At 29.3% G+C, this 23013-nt stretch overlaps 2 protein-coding genes across 2 annotated transcripts in view; both read left to right on the top strand.

The window, feature by feature from the left end:
• The window catches only part of LOC116774545 (head-specific guanylate cyclase), a 46100-nt gene that overhangs the window by 3381 nt on the left and 19706 nt on the right, over nt 1–23013 (top strand). Inside the window, exons 2-3 of the mRNA XM_032667290.2 lie at nt 12650–12911; nt 22870–22943. Of these exons, the coding sequence (XP_032523181.2) occupies nt 12720–12911; nt 22870–22943 (266 nt within the window). The 5' untranslated portion in view covers nt 12650–12719. The remainder of the gene's footprint in view (nt 1–12649; nt 12912–22869; nt 22944–23013) is intronic.
• On the top strand, nt 1250–2176 carry LOC133319703 (piggyBac transposable element-derived protein 2-like). Its single transcript, XM_061524955.1, has one exon. The coding sequence runs from the start codon at nt 1250–1252 to the stop codon at nt 2174–2176; it is 927 nt and encodes a 308-aa protein (XP_061380939.1).

Raw genomic sequence — 23013 nt, 5'->3', positions numbered from 1 at the left:
CCTGTTTGTTACTCGACAAAACAGAAACTAATAAACACATAAAACTGCTCGTTTGGTGTTAAATAGTTATAAAACTGGCATCAAATATTGGGAAAATTTTCTCTGTTAACTTTTTAAAATGGGTCATCTGAATAGTAACTAGATGAATGAATTATCATAAGCAATATCAAGAAAAACATATACATAGATAAGATACTACCATGAAAAAAGCATGTAAACAGCCCAAGTAGAGAACTATTTTTCAAGTCAAACATAGTTTGTTAAAATATTCAAATAAATCGTCTAAAATAAATGTTTACCATATTTTTCGAAGGTATGATAAATTCTCTGAAAAAGTTCGTGTAATAGCTAAAAGGCATGACCACGATGTGGTAAAAGATAACAAAGGGATAAAACAAACGCTGGGAGCAAACATTAAATAACGTCTTTAACCCTCTAATGCATTCAACCGCCTTGAAGCGGACATAAAACCACACTCTTGTAACTTGCTCTGTATGTAAATTTACTTGCCAATCTGCATAACACCGCCTAGAGGTTACTAATAGGTATACGTGAATTTTGTTGGTATGGAGGGGATCATGCCATGAAACGTGGTCGAGCGGATTCAGTCACATGTTTGCGGACAAGTGGTGAGGTTACATGCATAAATTGTTCTGCGTGAATGTCCAATCTTTGTGTAATAATTATACGTTTGTGGAACTTCGGTTGAAGCAGAAAAAATTATTGGTGAGTGACTAGATACCTTTATTATACATTTCTTCATTTGAGTGGAGTCGAATCAAATTTGGTGTCCTTCTTTGGGCCCATTTGAGGACCCCGTCTTTAGGCGGACTTATGCATGTGACTCAAAATAAAAATTTCTTTCGACGAGCTACAATATTTTTGACTTGTGTTGGTATGCGGTAGATAAAGTATATATTTTCAGATATGGCAAACCAAATGCGTAAAGATTTCATAAAATTATCTGAAATGGGTGAAGAGGAGATCTGGCAATTGCTAGATAATATTCCTACTGATGATGAAGGGACAGACGATGACAACGATGACGACGTTGATAGCGATCAAGGCGCCCCAAATCTTGATTTCATGCATACTGAAGATGAATTGGAACCACTCACTGACGAATCTCAGAAAACGGAAATACCTACTAATACAACAGAATCGGGCAGTGCAGTGTCAACAATTTGTCCGATTGTTCCAGAGCAACTTGATCAAAATGAAGAAATAAGATAACGTGATTTTTGATGGTATGCCAGATCTTGGGGCTGCGTCAAATGTTGTAGTTCGCTTGTCAAAACAAATACCAAATTTCGTAAATCACATCCTATACTTCGATAATTTCTACACGTCCCTTGGCCTGCTTACGTATCTCCGAAGTAGAGGAATTTACAGTTTGGGAACTGTGCGAGTAAACAGAGTACCCAACTGTAAATTGTCTAGCGATGCAATTTTGCAACAGAAAAAGGTTGATCGTGGTTACTCAGAAGAGTTTGTAGGTACTGCATATGGTATTGATATATCCTCTGTGCTATGGAATGATACGAAAACTGTGCGCCTATTGTCTACCTACGTTGGAGTAAAACCATTTGCGTCTAAAAACATAAACAAACAGATTTCAAAAGTAACACGTTGGGATAGAAAAAAGAAAACCCACTATGACATTGACTGTCCACAAATCATCAAAGAATATAATCGGCATATGGGGGGTGTCGATTTGATGGATGGCTTATTAGGCCGTTATCATATTCGTATGAAAACCCGGAAATGGACCAACCGAATTTTTTATCATATGGTCGACGTGGCAATGGTGAATGCTTATATACTTTATCATCGGTTGCATCCCCATGCAGATAAAATTGAGTTGCCAACGTTCAGAACACAAGTCGCAGAATCACTCTGCGTGTGCGGCACTATTCCAGTAAAACGAAGCGTTGGCCGACCATCCAATACGACACCGCCACCAAAGATACCAACAGCGAAACGAGCCTATCTGCCAACCGATGATATTCGTTATGACCAAATTGGCCACTGGTGCGTTTTTAGGGATCGGTCTGGCAAGAAGCAGTGCAAATACCCTAAATGTAAATCGGAAACTCAAGCATACTGCACTAAATGCAATCTATCTTTGTGCAGTTCAACAACAAAGACATGCTTTTATGATTTTCATAACAAATAGTAATTGTAAAATACAGAAAGTCTCACTCAATGTATAATAAAGGAAAAGTTTTTTAATACTACTCACTGCATGCGTCCGCCTAGAGGCGGATGATTGTTTTTTACCTATAACAGCCGCACCTGATAACAAAATCAGTTTTCTTCTTCATATTTGTTGTTCTAAATATGAATCTAAAATTAGCTGAAATTTTCAATACGATAGAAAATTCATGCATTAGAGGGTTAAGATAAGGAATTTATATGAAAATATGTTGAATTCTCACGTAGGATGGATTTGGGTATAAAGGGTCATATTTAAAAGCTTTTATTGTTTCATATCAAAGGTGAATATTTTTTTATATTTATAGAATATTTAGCAACAACCGTTTCAAACCATTTAATTTGAAACTTTTCTAAATTCCATGATATAAGGGGGTTTTGTGACCATAATGTCTAACACGGCTGAAAAGTTATTAGACTTGATATGTGAAGGTCTATATTGGATTAGTTTTATTCAATTAAATGTTTTATTCGCACAATATATGTCATGGAGAGGATTATTCGGAATTATTCTGTTCAAGTTCTGAAAAAAAAAACAAGCAAGGAAAAGGATACGAGAAATATGAGAAAGAAAATGCATACGAAATAAACTTCTATCAAGTTTTCAATATTATGTAATATTTCAAATTATGAATATAACAATAAGAATTCCTCTAAAATATTGGGCTATTAAAAGAATACAACACATTTTACAGGATTAAAACTAAAGCAATGTTTTAAAAATTAACTGCCTACATTTAGCCAGAAATTACTCGAATATAATATTTTAAAAGCTTATAGTTATAATGTCAGAAATTCAGAATACAATTTATTTAAGGTAATATTTAAATTGATGTTCATCTCTATGTATGATTCCCATCGTATAACACAACTTTCATGACCTCGTGTATATTTTATTAAATCGCTAAAGATTTTTAAAAAATCGGCCAAGTTCATAGAACGAACGAACGAATTCAAAATGTAAAAATTAATAATCTGGATAATGTGAACAGTAGAAAATAAATCGCCTATAACTTCAGACTTCTATCTAGCCTCCTTACTCTTATCAGTTATTTTTTAGACGCCCAGCTACAGGATCGTTGCTGGCAATTAACTAAAAGATCACAATAAATCTCAAAATTAGCAATTAATTATATATTTAAATATACTGAAATTTAAAAAAATAAATTATAAAAGACATGGCGGTTATACTTACATTTAAAAAATGAGGCAGAGTTTAGACTACAGATGTAATGCGTGGGTGCATTGCTCATTTTAGAATTTGTCCCCAAGCGCCAAGTATACCCCAAGGCGTTTGCTTTAACAGACAAGAGTTGGAGAAATATATGGATTCATTAGAAGATTTTTTTCCAGCCAAGTAAATATACATTTCATTAACAAAAATAACGTTGTTTGTTCACCACGTATCAAGTTTATAAATATTTGTTTATTAAAATAGTTATCTTTCTAATTTTCTGTTAATAACAAAGTTTCTTTTATTTTAATATTATCTTTTAAAAACTCTTATCAAAATTTTTTAACAAACAATCTGGTAAAATATCTCTAGTAGTGAAATAATATTACCTGGAAATAAAACAACTTCCTATCGTCCAAGTACAATATTTGTCACTTCGCACAGGTGTAACAGAATATATAATTAATTCATTGCAATAAATTATTTGTCTTTTTATTACTATCGACAGTGAAAAATATTTTTTATGAGAAAAAAAATTGATAAAATTGGTTAATTAATTAATTGCCGTGAGAGCAATATGAAAGAAGCGTATAAAGATATTTATATTATACTTGGCAATTTTACCGTACATTTTACACCACTCTCTATTACTGCAATAAACGAGGGCGATTGATCCGGGCCGATTTTATTGCTGCGATTTTTTTTATTACGCAATGAGACAATATTTGTCTGCCCGTAGCGTTTTCCAATCAATTTCACGTACTTGGATGATGTAAATCTGATTGCCCCATCATAAATAAATCTTTATATCATCTGCATTAAGAACGTGCTTCGATTACTTACTACTAAATTTTTATGATACTTTTATCATTAAAAGATTTCTTTAAACTTTATTTATCATAATTTGGAATCCATTAGGTACAAAAATTACCCATTACCATTTCTTATTGACTTTGCTACGCTGATGTCGAAAATAAAATTGATTAAAATATTAAATTACAATATTTAGCTTGTAAATACTCATTATATTTATAAAATCGCGGTCACGACAGGATAGACTTATTATTTAATATAAGTAAAGTCTTTGAAGTTATGTATTTTCGTTATTTTTTTTCCTTAACAATGTTTAAATGGAGCCTTTTCCGAAAAAAATATTTAAGATTCAAAAGAATCATCAAGATAAAATGAAACTTTGTAACCTATTGAGACAGTTCAATCAGTCTATACACGAGTTGGCACGTCTTCCTAATAAAAACAATAATCAATTTTATTCCGAGAACGGTGTGATGAAGTCATATCCTCAATACTAAATATGTTGAGGTTCAACGCATTTATAATAACAATGAGTATCAAGGATATTTAGTAACTACTCTCTGATAAAATGTCATAACGATGTATTAAAATATATACATAGACAAAACTTCACGCAAAATTGAGAATAATATTGCTTAGTGTACGTTAAGTCATTAACTTCTTATAGGTGGTAGAGCCCAGATGTGGTCAAACAACTACAGCTCAAATATAGGGTGGCTCGACCGGGGAAGTACCACCCTCTCACAGAAGATCGGCGTGAAGCAGTCAGTAATGACTGCGTTTCGTCCGATGAGTGAGAGAGCCGGTTGCCTTTTCCCTGTTGCCACCCTTTCCTGTGATTCCTTATTCCCACACCTCCCTTTTTCTCAATAACTAAGGTTAGCAACGCATCCGCAATACCTTTGTTACGGATGTCCATGGGCGACGGTGACTACTGCCCATCTAATAGGCTGTCTGCTTATTTGCCAACTTTTACATAACAAAAAAATAACTTTTGCCTACTGTACTTTTGGCTTTGAATTTATGTCATCTATTAATAATTATACTTAGCCAAATTCCTCTTTAAGCATTCCAGTTAATTCCAAAGACTATTTGTGATCAATTTAAATATAAAATCATTAAACCACACAATATTTTCTGAAATCTCTTTGCAATTTATATTTCTTTTACACATCCAACTGTATTTGTTGCTTGTCTTTGTTTCACGATTTACAGTTTGTTCCCTATTGGAATGTAAGATTCTGTGTTATATACAATTGCAAGGATTTGTATTTATCTTGCCCTCATTTTAAAGTTTAAATTTAAAAAAAATAAACTTCAACGATGATTTTATCGATTGGCACATTATTTCACTTACTAAAACCCAACTCTAAAAGTCCAAATTGAATACAAGAAACATGTTTAAAATAGACGTTGGATTATATAACATAATATATAGTTAACTAACTAAGAGGTCTCCAGCTGTATTAAATACGTGAGCTTTGAGATAGTCACGTAAAATTCCCATAAGTATTATTGATTTAATGTACCTAAAAGGATTATGTGTTGAAAAAGTATTAAAATAATTAGAGAAATAACTTTGAAATGTGTGACTTAAACTTAATATAAACCATTTAGTCTAAAAATTTACTCGGGATACTATGTCATATTGAAGAATTTCAGAACTTTCAGGGCATACTTTTACTGAATTATCATTCATCATCATCATCATCATCGTCAGCATTCATCATTCATCAATGGTGTCTAAATACTTTTATAAAGTACATATGACTCGGAAAAGATCACATTAGTACTTGTCAGGTTTCGATCCCGCGCCCTCACGTATGAGAGACGGGCCTATAACCTCCAGGCCACCACGACTTATTATCATTAAAACACGAATTTCACTAAAACACACATTTCTAAACAAGAAATACTGTTATGGTAATGAGAATGGAATGTTTAAAAGAGTTCTCCCTCTTTATTGAACTATGTAATAACGTTATTTCATAATATTTAACATTAATATCAAATAACGTGGGTATATTCCCATTAAATGTTTTCTCTGTAAGTTATACAAAATACGCATGGATAAAGTGAAACGCTCCACGAAATATCGAAGTGGAAAATCGGAAGATTGTGAACGTTCGTTTCATGGTTCGTTGCTTTAAATACTTTATTTGCTCAGCATTTGATCTCCAACATGAAAAAACAAGAATCTGTACAAGATGCATTTAACACGTCTTTGCAAATATACCGCCACAAGTTTTTTTTACGTTCTCCCTTTTTTATCTATTTTTTATTTATTTTTTTATAGAAATTCCGACAACTTTATACATGTGGTTAATTTGATTCTGTATCAGAAAAAATTCAGAGTCATAATTTATTTACAAAAGTAATATTATAATTTTATTTTTGTGGTAAGCCTTAAATATTTTTAAATCTCAAAATCAATGTTCACTTGAGATGTCCGATTTACAAAGATCGAGAAAATCTATTGTCCTTTTAGATTGTATGTTAAGTTTTCGAGATTTGGTGATTAATGAGGAAGTTAGTGACTGGTGTCTTTTGCTTTTTTTTCTCGTTTGTATTGTCAATTTCAATGATTTAACTATTTAGATGTTAATGTATCCAGCTTCTTTTGTATTTCCTTGAATATCATAATGTAAAATAATTCTATTTCAATTACCCTATTCTTTAATTTGCCCAGGTAAATCAATCTATAGGTATTTAAATGATTTTAATGCTAATAAGTAAATTAACATCAACAAGAATGTATAGGTATTTCATATTTAATATAGGAGTTTAGCTGAAGGATACTATTATCAACATATCAAATTTATCCAGGCCGGATTAAGACCTTTATTTAACGGCTTTACTCATTGAGGTTACAGAATTTATTAATTTGTCAAAACAATTTAAATGTATTTTTCTTTTATATATCCCGCTGATAAAGTTTGGTCGATTTCGTCTTTTAAAATAAACTAATTTTTATATTTATGTAAGACTTTCGATAATTATAAAAAAATAGTCATTTGTTTAAAAATATAATGGACTAATTATTCGTATTTATTTTAACAAAATTATCATCTATCTTCTTACTTATAGTAATATCATAAAAAGTATTTTATGTTAATATTTTAAATATGAATATGAATATAAAATAAAATAGACTATATAAACCACACTTTATTTCGGACGATCGAAATTCATTGGCTGTTCACAATTCATGTTTGTGTGATTTTCCAAGCGTATTATTACGGGTTTTAACAAGACAAATGAGATGGCGCCCAGGTAGTTTAAACCTCTGAGAAATTTACACTTGCTTTATAACCCAAACTTTCCCGTGCCAATTATTATATGTACATGAATAGGAGGAAAAAATCTAATGGTGCATCTACACCTTTCGTTCTATGATTACATCATTGAATTCCGGTTGTAGAGACCAAATCTAATATTTAAAACTTTCGGTGACCCAGTTCACCTTGTTTATTAGATAAGGTAATGCTGATCTGGCGGCCTCGACCTGAGTGGAATGTCTAATAGCTGTCGAGTGTACAATATGTTTTGAATTATTTAGTGTACTTTAAAATATTTACTTATTTTATGTTAAAACTACGTAAATTATATATCATCCATATGCTATATTTTGTTTTAGAAAGAAAAAGTACTTATCAATTTTGAAAATTTTCACAAAAAGACAGACAAAATTTATACATTTCAAATTCGTTTAAAAGTAAAATTGTTTCACATAAAGTTACTATGGTTGATATTGATTTCTTATATTATTTTTTTCTTTTGTACAATATACTTTTGTGTTTTTTAGAAAAGTAAAGTGGAAAGCTATTGAATTATGAGAAGTCAAAATACATCGTTACTATTAAAACTAGAAAAATTAAAACCTTTAATATATTTTTTAATTTAACTTCTCGCAATTTCAATTTATTATTCATTATAGAGCTCCTTCTCATATGCATATTACTTAAACTCTATAAATTATGGGATGGCATGAGTAATAGTTTGATTTAATTACTTTAACCATCCCCGTTCTGCTCACGATTTAAATTTCAGGTCTAACGTATTTATATACTTAATTCTGACCAGAAATTGCTCGTTAAATTAAACGTACGTATATCAGGAAACGTTGTCACTGACAGGCGATGAATATCTAGTCTGAAATATTAACGAAATTTACTATAAAAAAATAACATGGGTCTATTTGTTAATATGGTAATAAATATAACATTTTTGTGAATATACTTCGATATAACAATTGTTGAGTTTCAGTAGGAAGATAAAAATATTAAAGAAAGTCGTACTTACATATTCTTTGTAGTTAGTATTTCTTTAATTCTTTTAATTCTCTGTTTAGTAATTACAAAAATAGTTTGTTATTTTGGATCTAAGATGTTTTCCTCATTTACTACTAGTTCTGCAAACATCTTAATGGTTTGTAATTTAACATATTCTCGCTAGAACTCTATGACATAGGATATAAACCAATGTTTGGAAAAAAAGGTCATCATTCAGAATCCAAGCATCCGATTTATCTATCTATCAAATTATTTGTTTTTTTTTTTAATAAAACATAAAATATCTTAAATAATATGCTTATCCGAGAACACTAATGACTATGTTTAAGTGGTATGTCAATTTATCTGTAGTTGTTTAAAAAGAGACGTTGGTATACCATGATTTGGCAGTAATGATTGGCTTCGTAATGAAATTCTGTAAATAGTATTATTGGTTTCGCAGTGACATGAAAAATTATTGTTTATAACCAAAAATTTATTGGTTTCTGTCCAAAAAAGTTATCATGTAATTAATATGCTAGACATCTCGAAGATTTATTTTTGTTTCACAGATCTCTGATAAACAAGAGATAGACATTAAAGATCAAAGAAGTGGCGTGACGTTGGGTTAATACTTTAAAAATTTACTAAAATATTTTTAATCAATTCTTGTAAGAAAAAAATATCATGAGCAATCAGAGTTTAAATTTTGTAATTAAAATTAATTATTTGAATATGATTATTAATATTTGTCCATTTTATTAGATTATGATATTTCATCGCTTTCGTACATACCAAAATTCTATCTTAAAGATATATTTAATTTATGAACAAGATAATTCACTCAACTGACGTACTTGACCCTGCTCTATATTACATATGGACTAAATGTTAACATGTGGCGCTGTTTAGATATGCAACAGAATCTCGCTAAGTCTATTATAAGGGCAATATAGGTTACAATAACAAACTAGTATATATTCAACTGCTTCACAACATCTCAGTGAATTCCATAAATTTTACTTTTTAATTTATATATTTGAAAATAGAGCCGTAAATTTCATGTAATATTAGATTTTTCAGCTATAGTTTGCATAGTTTATTAATATTATAACTTATCATTTTTAATGACTGGATCTGACTATAATATAAGTACAAATTAATATTCATGTATTGAAAAAATGTTTCACTAATCAAACAATAGATTATCAATTAAGGATGTCAACATAATTGTTTAGTAGCTATACTTCTAAAGAATAATCTGCTCACTCTTATCAGCGTTTATAACAAGAAAGTAATTGTGTAGTAGTTACAACTAATCTGAAATATTCTTTTCTTGTTCTTACTGATTGCCAAGATTACGAAATAATCTATGTAAGTCATACAAACAAGTAATAAAAGTATCTAGAACTAAACGTGATTCAGAAAATTATACGAATATTAGTAGTTCTACCAGGAAGCTCAATAAATCTTATATTTTTTATCTTTACATAACTAAAAGTGATGTTGTAATACAGAGACAATAATATTCTTATCTGTTTATGACACCAGTACATGTTACATGGAGTACCCTAAAATATCCCTTTCATTTAATTGCCTTTGAGGTAGTTTGTATTTTGTTTGCGTCGCGTATCTTTTATATATATTTAAAAATTACCAAACTTCAAGAAAAGATTTATGAAATTTATATAAACTTATTTTCAAAATCCCATATATTTTCTTTTATTACATACAATCCAATTGATTTTCATATTTCATTTTCCATTTGAAACAGAGAAGTTTGGCTCGTGGAATAAGTTTATCACACATGGAACGAGGTCAATCGTGTCTAAATTTGGCTCCTCAAAGTCTAATCTGTGGTTATTTCTGCTATATCCTAAACGTATTCCACGGCTACGACTTAATTCGTTTTCAATCTTACAAAAATAATATTAAACTATTTGGTTTTTATATGAACTAAATAATAAAACATTACTGGTTATTTTTTTAAGACTTTGTATTGTAGAGCGATGTGAATTGTTTTCTTTACATTGATAATTTATGGAACAACACACTGAATCTATTTATGAGTAAACAGTATTAGTCAAATCGAAATAAAATATTAAAACGCTGTATAATACCAACTGTTTACATTATTATAATGAGATTAAAAAAATATTATAAAATCATTGTCGTTGTGTATATGATTAGTCTCGTACAAATATCTTGTTATGAGTTACAGTTTAATGTGATTCAATAGATGAGAAATTGAACCTAGAATTAACAATGATTTACCGCGATCCAATATTAGTTTGATCGTTTTGAATAATTATTAATAATTAGACTGTTCGTGATCAGTTGCTCTTGTATCACAAATACAATTATTTCACTAACTAATACAACCAAATATGTTGTATAAAAAAAATGAATCATCTATTTTTTTCTTAATTAATTACCGTTTTTTTATTGAGATACTCTGATATGTTCTTTAAAAAAATTTACTTGATTTTTTGATTGCATCTTTATGACTTTTATTAAAGTCAAGTATGATGTAAGTAAGATGTATCTTCTGCACAATGAGGCCAGCTACAAATTTGCAATAACCCTTAAATTTATAACCAAAATGGAAAACAAAGACAACTTATGAATTTCTGCTGTCTACGTTTTTATGCACACTAAAAAAAGTTATTTTATTTACACCCTGAACTAACAATAATTTCCAAAATATTATATTATAGTAACTAGGATAATAAAGTGTATGTTTTTAATTCACAGTAAATAATTGCAAAAAGATACACACATTGGAAACAACTCAAACAATTATTAATATTGTTACTTGTATCTGAAAATCTTGTTCCTTTTTCTAAAATAACAATGGATAATATTTGTATATTTATCAAGTCAAAGATCATTTAAATCTAAACTATATTTTTACTTTCTGTTTCAGAAAAAAAAAATATATTTTTTTATAATCTAATGTAAGCAATTTTGGAAAAACATTTAGATTTTTATCTATCGTTTGCTTCTTTCTTAAGATTGTTCTATTCGTTTTTTGCTTTCGTCAAGGTCGAAAAATATAGAAAAAGAATACCTTAGTTCAATCTTGTTAAAAAACAATGAAGTATGTTTCGTAATGGATATTAAAAAATATATATGTCAAGGCTGCTTTAGATAAAACTTAGTATGATTTAAAAAAAAAATACAAAATAATATAATGTTATTAAAATTGTATTTTAATTAAAATAGTGACCCTTAACTTCGTGACACTTTCCGTAATTAGGGTGGGTCGCTTAAAAGATAAGCCCTAGTTCAGCACTGAGAACATGTATAAGGCCTTTATATTTTTTCATATCAAAGTCAGAGAAATATACAATATGGTACTGGTTGAAAGAATTAAATGTTATTAATTATAAATTAAACGACAATAAAGCAAATTATGTAATCTTAAAACACATTCTTTATTTAGTTTCTTCATATCGTGTGAATATATAGGTACATATTCTTGTCCTATAATATAAGATGAACAATGATACCAATAATTAGCAATGCTTAAATGGAATACGTTGATTAAAATTCACAATTTGCACTCGACTTCTGATGAAGAGTGCGACGACTAATCAAAGTCAATTGGATCCATATTAATATGGTGACAAATCAAAACTTTTCAAATGAAAAAAATAAATTTTTATTTATATTAATTCCAAATATATTACGAAATATTTTATGTTAATGATACAAAATAAAATTACCCTAAAAATTTACATAATTTTCAAAGTACAAATTGTCAAGAAAATTACGGTTCTCAATTTGTTGCCTTAAGCATTTCATCTAAGCTACTTAATCAAGTACGTGCTCGAAGACGCTCAAAAATATATCTCATTACGATTTGCTTAATTTGTCCGTAAAATCCACAACCTTGAGACATTTGATTAGAATTCGTGTCTCAAAAAGTTTATGTTAAGCGTTATAGTTAAAGTAATTAACATACGTACGAAAAATCGCGTAGGTTCATACTTTTCTCTGCTACTCTTAAACATTTCCTTCTTATCACAATAATTGCAACAAAATTTTTGGGGTATGTGTTTAATTTAAAAGTGTTTTCTTTTTGTTTATAACCTACTACCCTCAAAATAAAAAATCGTAAATTTTGCTTTCGATACCAATAATTTATTGAATGAATTTTTTCTCTTATTTTCAGATATTAAAGTTGAGTCCAAAGAGTTTCAACAAACTATGACTTGACAATCACAACATAAATTGTAGTGAACATGACGTGCCCATTCCGCCGCGCCTCTTCCCAGCATCAATTTGCAAATGGCGGCGGTTCCGGTAAAAAGTTGGAGTTTCGGTCTAGGCAGTCATCGGTTCACCTTCCGGGTCCGGAAGAGGAGGAAGGGGAAAACAACACCCTTACATTAAAACATCTCAGTGAGGCGTTAAAGTTACTTACGGCTCCAACGGTAAGCGTTTAGAATAGTCTTGTGTATTATTTACCGAGTACATATATTATTAACAGCGTGATTCTATTCTATATTGAAAGTTAAATATTCCAAATATTATTTTAGCCTTTTTTTTTATGTAATTGTAACTTTAATAAAAAGAATAATAAAATCCATTAACCATTGTAGCAGAATGGCGTCAATCTTTCATCGGTTTTATATATTTTAATATTATCAAGATACATACTACTTTATTTTTTTATTAATATGATTGTCTTGACTTAATTGGACTATGGTTATTTTAATAAAAGGAATATAAAGATATATAAAAGGCATGATTACTTATATTATTGTTAGTGCTTATAAGGGGTTTTCCAATAGGGACGCTTGAACTTTGACAGCTGATTGCGGCCATGTTGTTTGAGTGACAGCTGTCAAATGCAGTGTGTTATATTTATTCCGTCCTCCCAAACCACCATGGCAGGTTACAGTGTCGAGCAGCAAGTGCAAATCATAAAATTGTTTTATGAAAATGGGTCTTCAGTTCGAGCAACGTTCCGCGCACTTCGCCCGTTTTACGGTCGCGATGATCGTCCTGCCGAGTCGACTATCCGTCGATTGGTGGACAAATTCGAGTCAACCGGGTCAGTTAACAATCAGCCGGTTCCCGTGCGTCAACGTAACGCGAGATCTGCCGAGAATATCGCCGCTGTGCGCGACAGTGTCCTCGAAAACCCGCGGCAGTCAATTCCGCGTCGCGCACAGGAACTCGGCCTTTCGCAGACGACAACTTGGCGAATTTTGCGTTGTGACTTGAGCCTGCACCCGTACAAGATCCAGCTGACCCAAGAGCTCAAGGTTAATGACCATAGACAGCGCCGTGTGTTCGCTGACTGGGCATTAGAGCAGTTGGAAGTTGACGCCGATTTTGGCAAAAAAATCATCTTCAGCGACGAGGCGCATTTTTGGATGAATGGCTATGTCAACAAGCAAAATTGCCGTATTTGGGACGAGACCAATCCACACGAGGTTCACCAAGTGGCAATGCACCCGCAGAAAGTGACTGTTTGGTGCGGATTTTGGGCCGGAGGCGTGATTGGTCCGTATTTTTTCGAAAACGATAATGGTGTGGCCGTCACCGTCAATGGTGAGCGATACCGGTCGATGATAACCAACTTCTTTTGGCCTGAAATCGAGAATATGGATCTGGACAACATGTGGTTTCAACAGGACGGCGCTACGTGCCACACAGCACACGCTACGATGGAAGTTCTGCACGATCAAGCGCCCTTAATGGAAAACCCTATATATTAATGTCTTATTAAATAAAAGTCTTTTATGTCAAATGATTTCTACAAAAAGTGTAGAAACTGTTTATAAATTTTCCGTTTAAGTTTTTGAGTTTTATTAAACCACAACTTTCTCTTTAATAAGTAATATTTAAAATAGAAAAAAAGCGGCACCGAGCTATGAAACATAATTTACTCCCAGAAATGACAATTTCAGAACTATATTCAAATTCTAGGTCTAAACCACAAAGACCATATTGTGTTCTTATAAGTATCGCTCCATTATCGTAACTGTTTTCACATTTCCTATAAAAACATTACATAATAATGTAACGTTTGTAAAATAAAGCAACATTTTCCCTTGTCTATTTATCTTTGGAAGCAATCTCATAAGAGAGCTGCACGCTTTGAAGGTTTACGTGGCTTATATGTCTCTGAATATTTACGATATAAATTGGTTTGAAATAATTCAATGAACAAAAACAACATTTCATTAAAACTTTACAGCAAACATCGATTGTTTTTTTCTGGTTAGATAAATATTTACAGAATCATTAAGTGGATAGAGAAACTGTTTTCTGCAATCGCATCTAAATTTCATTGAAAAATAGTGTCTAATTTAAAACTTTATAAGGTTTTAAATTTGAAATCACCGCAGTTTAATTATATTATGACTTTTATATAATAGAAGAACTCTTAAAAACTAACATAAATTTGACAAAACTTTTTTTTAAGTACATTTTTGTGACTCTAATGAAAATGTTACAATTATATTTTTATTGTTAAGTAGAAAACAAACAATGTTAAAATATTTGAAGATACAAAATTTGATCGAAATATCAGGATAATTAAAATGAAAAATTGTGAACTACGTCATCAAATACAATATTAATGATAGCCAATAAAATTGAAATCTTTTTCATTACTTTTTCCAATAAATAATAAAAGTAACTTCATTGTTATTTATAGTGCTCATAAAAGGCGTTCGATGTTTTACTGCCAGGTTCTGTAATGGCAATGGACACATGATATCTGTCTATATGCTGTGTACTAAAGAATAACAACAACTAATGTCATTACTGTTTCGTGATAAAAGAAACAATGTGTTAAATAATTAAATTTTGCATAAAAATTTAACAGAAAAAAAACTATTTTATTTTTTTGATCTTTCATAAATCACACATACATAAACAAAACAAATTAATATTACATGCACCTAAAACAATGATTAACTTTTTGATGCTGAAGTTTATTTATCTCTTCATTTTTTATAAATAATATATATACAAAAGTTCTCAAACAAGTATAAATATATTAAATAAGGTGAAACATTAACTAGAAATCTATTAATCATATATATATATATATATATAAATAGAACGGATATTTAATGTAATGCTATTTAATAGATACAGGTGGTGTCCAGGAAATTGAAAATGATAAGATATTGAAGTGATAATAATTCCGACAGCAGCTGACGGTCTGAAATATACTATAATTTAATTTCTTATACGGTCATGTTATATTATATCTGTAATTTTCTAGTTTTCTACTTTTATTTTACTATCCTAGTAGCGAGCCCATAACTTTTACTAGCGTAAATATTTTATGTATTCTTTTAAACATTGATTATTATGGGAGTCATTTTAAATTTTTGTGTCTATTTTGTTATATTTTTAATCTAAAAATACACTAGATAGATTTTCATTTTTAAGAATTCAATTACTAGGCAGTCTCTATATCTGCTGAGTTTAGAATTAAATTCTTAAAATTGCACTGGATTTTGAGGTTTTGCCTTTCACATTACTTTAAAGAGGTTTTTATGGTTACTTATTCTGGAATGAGACTGGCGTTGTATACATGACTTGGTACACAGAACTCGCAACTGGTTCTGGTTGGGGTTGAGAACTCATTACACTGCATTACAAACTTCAAAGAAACCGTTTGATAATAAAATGTAACAACATTTTTAGTCATAAACAATATTATTTTAGTGTGAACAGAAACAAAAAACGGATTTCGATCTTTCTCAATTTGATTTCTATATAATATTACAGCAATTGTTGAACTTATTGTTGTTGTTTGATATAATAAATAGTTTTATAATAGTTTCAGGCTTGTTTTCCATAGCTTTACAATATTCATTAAAATATTGTTGAATATATAATGTTTTAATTTATAGTACTAATTAAATAATACATTATGGATAGCTACAAATATAAACCATGCGGTGCCCTAGAGCGTAATATAAATATTAATTAGTAAGTTGTGTTACTTATTCTTTATTAATATCATAAACTTTAATTGCGTGGATTTTAAAAGGACTTTTTTCTTTACACACTTATAATATGAACATGTTCTTTGTTTCTTAAGAACATTCTAAAATCTAAATTCAAATACGATGTCAAAAATTCTTTCATTATTTGTATATTATAAGTCTAAAACGGAAACAGTCATGTCAAATTCAATTAATCTGTAGAGTAATTAAAGACAAACATAAAAGCAATTAATTCGTTTATCAAAAATTAATCTGTATGGAAATATTTACAAATAATCAAGGATGGATCAAAATATTAATTATGGTTTTCGATACACTTATACATCTACATATTCTATATATTATTATATTATGAATTATACACAAACTTTTTTATTTAAAATATATTCGAAATATCCTTTAGGTTTTAAGAGCGTGTAGACATAAAACTAAAGTTGTCTTGTCGATAACAAAAGCGTGTGCAGGAAATTTGATTTGTCATGGAGCGGTTGTAAAGCGTACGCCATTTTTATGACGCTCTTAAAGTATAAGTTCTAATAAAAACATTTTTTCTTTTATAAATAAAAAATGTTTGGGACTTTGAAAGGGATCACTTAAGTAGGATTTCGATAAAGGACGTATACATAAAAACCTAAAATAAAGTGATTTATCATTTTGAAATACTTAAAAATTGTTATCATAAATTAAAGATAATCTCACATGTTTATTCCATATTACTCTCAAGGTTCGTTAATAAGCTTAGAATCTTAGAGTTCTTGTGCTAAGAAACTTTTGATTGCTTCTAAACTTTTAATAGGCCAGCTGCTTCGGTGCCCTTCTTGACTTTCTGAATGTATATTACACTGTTCAAATTAAGAAATTGGTTCAAGATATTATCATTACGTTAAAGTTTCTGGTAATCTGTATTAGAGACGTTTGGTGAATAGTGAAGGATTAAAGACTGGAGAATTTTATGAACATCCGTATAGTATTTTGGTTTTAAATACTCGTAAACGCAAATATTCGATAGTCTCCACGAAGTTTAATCTCAAATTTCTTTATAATAACTTTCAAAACAATGTTTCAACCAAAAATTTTTGTCTTTTATCTTTGATATACCTATTTCACTTCAAAACTATGAGTACAAAAATGAAAAGAATAAATTAAACGAGATTTATTATTTGGATGTGAAATATATAAAAATCTTAAAAACACGGTAATGTTTTAAATACAACCCGCTACCTGTAAAGACATCAAACGTCGAAGTAAAACAATGTAATCGTGTAAAACATAATTCTCTTACAACACCGCTAATGGGCTCTTTGTACACATTAATCCATCATTCTAAACTGAGCACTTTAAACAAAGAAGTTTACTTACACGCTTCTATTTCAATCTGCGGTTACTTTATAAATAATTGAGATTTCTGCGGAAGTACAATATGCGTTTGTAGTTCAAGGGACGTTTTAACAAGCTTCTATATTTTTTAAAGCTGGTTTCAAAATGTCTGTTTGTTTTAATTTTCTATTTTTAAACTATACGCACGTGACATGAACTATGTTCGTTTTTTTTGGCATACAATAATTATGTTATTTGGACTATATTAAGATTGACAAATTTTTATTTATTATAACGTTTTTCCGTCAATTACTTTACCGATTGTAGGGTTTTAAAATAGCATTTGTTTCATTGAGCTTTTTTATATAAAATAAAACACAGTATTTTTGTCTTAGTATAAAATCTAAAATATTAATACGTACTCATTTAAAAAAATGTATGAAATTTATAGAGAAAGATATAGAGATATTTTAATACTTGCCTTACCATCCAATTTCTTGGTGCAAAACTTATTTATTTCAGTTAATCAATACAAAGAGATCAAAATACTAACTGCATAGTTTTCCAAACAGAATCTGTTAGAACTGTTAGAAAATTCAAAGGTAAAAGCTCACACAATGTGGGTTAAAATAAAATGTTTAGCTGAGTGGAGGCAACGCTTTAATATTTACACCCACAGGATATACGAGTGCAGTTTTCTCGCTTCTGAAGTACTGTATTACAAAATTCAATACCCCTTTCCTGTTTAAGATCTGGGTCACATGAAGTTATTGCTTGTCAATTTTATTAAAATAATAAATATCTGCCTGAACATTTATTGTAATACGTGAAAAATTTTTCTGTGGTCTATTATTATTATTTAATTCTGAAAAAAGGAATAAAAATATTAAGGCAATCTGTTGCTATTTAATCTGAAAGAAAAAAAGATTAATATTTTTTAGCTTACTTAATTGACCTTTAATGTATATTTCTTTAACTAAACAGTTTGGTACAGGTGAAAATTTATTTCTATTAAAAACAATATTTCCATGTAAGACAAGTTTAAAGTATTGAACTGAATCGTCGAATACCACGGCATTGTATGAATTTTTCAAAAGTTCACGCGATTGTTATAACTTCTACATGACAGTGACAAATAAATTTTATATTTATAAACGTTCGCAGTATAACCATTCTTTATAATATAATCATTTTACAGTGAATTGAAGCGAATAGCTAAGATCAAGGTACGGTTATGTGGTATAATTAGTTTCAAAACAACAAAACGCTCGTTTGAGAAATGTAACTCATCTAAAATAATTCTCAAGTTGTAAATCAACGTTAATTGCAATATTATCAGATGGCTTCCATCGCGATTTGATTTTAATGGTTCCATTGTCATAACAGCAAACGATCAATCGTTCATAGTTGATTGGCAACATCGAACAGCAAGGAAAATTACATACTGGCTCAAACGATTTGAATGAATAAAAAAATTTGGAGGTTTAAATTTTGAGCACACAGTGTGTTTTTGAATCAGATTTAGAGAAAAATACTGAGTAACAATTTTTTTTCTTACTATATTTGATCATTTGAAAACGATTTTATTTCTTCTTTTAATTTGTTTTTAAAAATATCTTAATTTTTTTTAGTAATATAATTGAATTCTTTTAAGAATTTATCATAAAGTCAAAACAGATATATATATTTATTTATGGTAGAATATATGAAAAATAAAAAGAAGAAAACAAATTAAAATAAATGGCTTGGCAGGACCAATAACGTAACCCCCTTAAGCTATAATGGTTTCCCAATGGCACCACATGCCATTATTATGATAAATGATTTCTATAATTGCTTTACAAAACACATCTATTGTGTTTGTGCAATAAATAACGAAGGATATTATTTAAAACTTTTGCAACAAGTATCACAACTATGCACTATTAATAAAAATAGATTATTACCCAAGTTGGATGAGGGTTTTTGAAATTTTCGATAGTGAGTAAAAGGCTTTATTTAAAGCTATATATTAGAAGTTTTTCAAATGTGAAACATACATTATATTTACGAGATCTCTCACATTATGTGGGTCCACTCTTCACAGATGTCATTTCTTATACATTAAGTGGGGTAGCTTTATACATGTATTTTAAAATAATAATTATGTTCTGTAGTTTTTATAGAGACCTTTACTGTGTAGAAAATTGTAAAGGACACACAAATCCTACCTTCTACATGAATGTAATTTTACACATGTGCTGAAATAGTATTGTAGCGCACAGAACGATTTCGACCTGATCGTTTCAAATTTCGTGCAGTGATTTTTGATTCGCTTATTTTAAGCACGTTTCACACCTACAAAAATGCTTCGATTCATATTTTATATGAAATTAAATTGCATTGAATTGAAAAATATATTTTCTGTAATCTTATCAAATGACGTTGGCACACCATACACATGATAGTATCGTCATTGGTGTATCAATGTTACTGAAAATACTGTAAGATACTGTTCACAACAACGCAAATATCTAATGGCATTTGTAAACAATTAAATTACGTTGCTTTCCATACATGTGTTCTACTGACATACATTTTATAATCAACTTAAATCTCTCTCCGTTTTCTTTTTTTAATATTTGCTTTTCTCTTGTTTTCTTTTTCATCTTAAAATATGTCTGAAAGAATGGAAAAGATAACTTTCAGAAGGAATTCCTCTTTGAGGTTCAATCTTATCTTCAAACAAGAAATAACATACAAAGAGATTTAAAACTTGAACAACAAAGTTTTAATTCCAGCTATCCGAAACAGAAGGATAATTTATATTTTAATTGATTTGGTATAAATGTTTCTTTTTAATCAATTGTTATTTATAGGAAAATAAGTTTTTCATTCAGACATTTCTGTACTGATTATTTAAACATATTTTTTTTAAATACATGAAAAACATGAAATTGACAAATAATTATGCAAATTAAATATACAAAGCTATTTTCAATTTTCATAGATATATATTTTGTGTTAAATATAATAAATTTTACTACAGAATAAAATATACACAATACTTTGTGGGTAACTCTTTGTTTATATTAAATCATTTGAAAACAAAAACTTGTGTCCTGAAATGTTTTAACATCAAGCCTTTGAAAATTTCATTTTATCACTTGTTTTTCCACCTTCTTTATAAACAATTTTAAACGGTCGGTTAAATTTCATATTAAATGTTAAATTGCCTTGAAATGTTATGACGCATTTAACAATACTGTTCATGTTTCAATTCTGGTTAGAACGAAGAATTAAAAAAATGTTTATTTGATATAAACAGTCAGTCTATTTTTATAAAAACCATTCTGCTGAAGTAAACATTTTTCATTTAAAATTCAATGTTAGGTTCTTGCTAAAACATTATTAAAAAAAAAAAAAAATTCCAAAAATTTTACTGAACCCTTAAATTGGTTCATATTGTTTTTTTACCTTTAAATTTACGTTGTCGTGAATGTATATAATAATAATAATAATAATATTTTCATTTAAGTTCGTACCTAAAATAGATATGTACATACATTATGAATTTATGGAACATTTCGTCAATGTCAAGATAAATTAATTTTAACAAAAATATGAATTTAACAATATTAAAAAATATATATTGTAGTTTCGAACTATGACGATAATCTGTTGAAAGACTCCTAATCTATTTTGAGATTTATCACAACTTAAATAAAAAATAAATGAATACGTTCTTATTTTATTATTTGGTAATATGTATAGTGTATATATTTGTTAGATATATAAACATAATCATAACCCTTTGTTACGATAATAAGCCTCCTATCAAAATTCAACTAAAAATGAAATGACAAATTTTCATATATCTTTGGAGGTTCTTTTATAAGGTATTTTTCTTTTATATTAAAACTTTACCGAATACAAATCCATAATCTGTATTATCACGTCTTTCTAGAAAATGTTGATGTTTGTTATCTTGTCCATTAGTTACACGATATGCGATATTGGTAGCCGCAAAAGGAATCCGATCTTCTCGTCACTTAAGGTTTCCTATTACTCATCGCAGCCATGGAAGAATTTGACCGCAAGGAAGAATCATATAAAATTTGCGTTACTAAAACTTATGAATTAATTTTAATAACATCAGGCAAAACGTTTTACGTTTAAAATGAAAACATTCATTAAGATAAAACTATTATTGCTCAAATAATAGTAATAAAATAATGTTAAATATTAACAGTGAATGACTATATACTTCCAAGTATTTGGTACGATGTAAAAGATTGTAGGAAGCCTAGTTCCTTAATTCAGTTTCAACTATTCACGAGGTAAAATAGGTCGACTAGTACGGCTTCTGTCCTGCGTCATTCACATTCAATAGCGTGTCTAGTTTATACCGGGAGGCTTTCCTTTTGCACCAATTAGAGTTATCACTGAATTCTGAACTGCACCGGATTACATATGACCTGTGCTTTACCCAAATATCTTTTAGTAAATGAAAATTTCACAAAATATGTTTTATTTTATTAATTTAATATTTTATTTTATTTATTATATATATATATTTTGACATAAAAGTTTACAACTACTGGATCGACTGAAAACAAAATAAAATAAAAGGACAAAATGAAACTTGATAAAGTGATCCATCAAGCTAGCTCTTGATAATGTTGATTCATTTTTCAACTTTTCAAACAAACTTCATTGACCAACTTCAACACCCCGGCTTGGACGCTGGTATATTAATAAGAGATTTTCCTTCAACGTTTTCATTAAAAAATACTTTTTACTTGCTTATTCAGCCACGAGTTGGGTAAATGGATTTATTTAATATATAAGTGGTAGATAAGTTGTCAATTTCTTTTTGTATTAAAATAACTTACGAAACTATCTCATCTTGTAGATAATATTCTAAATATATAAACATAATTAGGAGTATTATATTACTTTGGATCCATTGCGTCATAACAAATAAAAGGTTTCTGTTATAATAACAGTATTGGTATAAAGATTCAGAAAGCCGTTTATCCTCCTTTAAAAGCATATAATGCTCCTTTGTTATTTGCTATAAAGTAACATTTTTAACTGCTGTTTTCCTTTTCAGAACGATTGCCTTCACGCCGCGGTGACATCATTAACAAAGAACCAAGCCGAACATTACGACAAATACAATTGTCTGTGAGTACAATAAAGTTCTAATTTCTTTTGGACCATTAACTCGTAATTAACTTAACGCCCAGATTATATT

The sequence above is a fragment of the Danaus plexippus genome, chromosome 26 (assembly GCF_018135715.1).
Source record: "Danaus plexippus chromosome 26, MEX_DaPlex, whole genome shotgun sequence".
NCBI classification, from domain to species: domain Eukaryota; kingdom Metazoa; phylum Arthropoda; class Insecta; order Lepidoptera; family Nymphalidae; genus Danaus; species Danaus plexippus.
Note: the sequence above shows the minus strand (reverse complement) of the source record. Positions and strands in the feature narration are given on the sequence as shown.

What these genes read in the sequence shown, in the direction of transcription:
- LOC133319703 (XM_061524955.1), top strand. Translation starts at nt 1,250, where the DNA reads ATGCCAGATCTTGGGGCTGCGTCAAATGTTGTAGTTCGCTTGTCAAAA.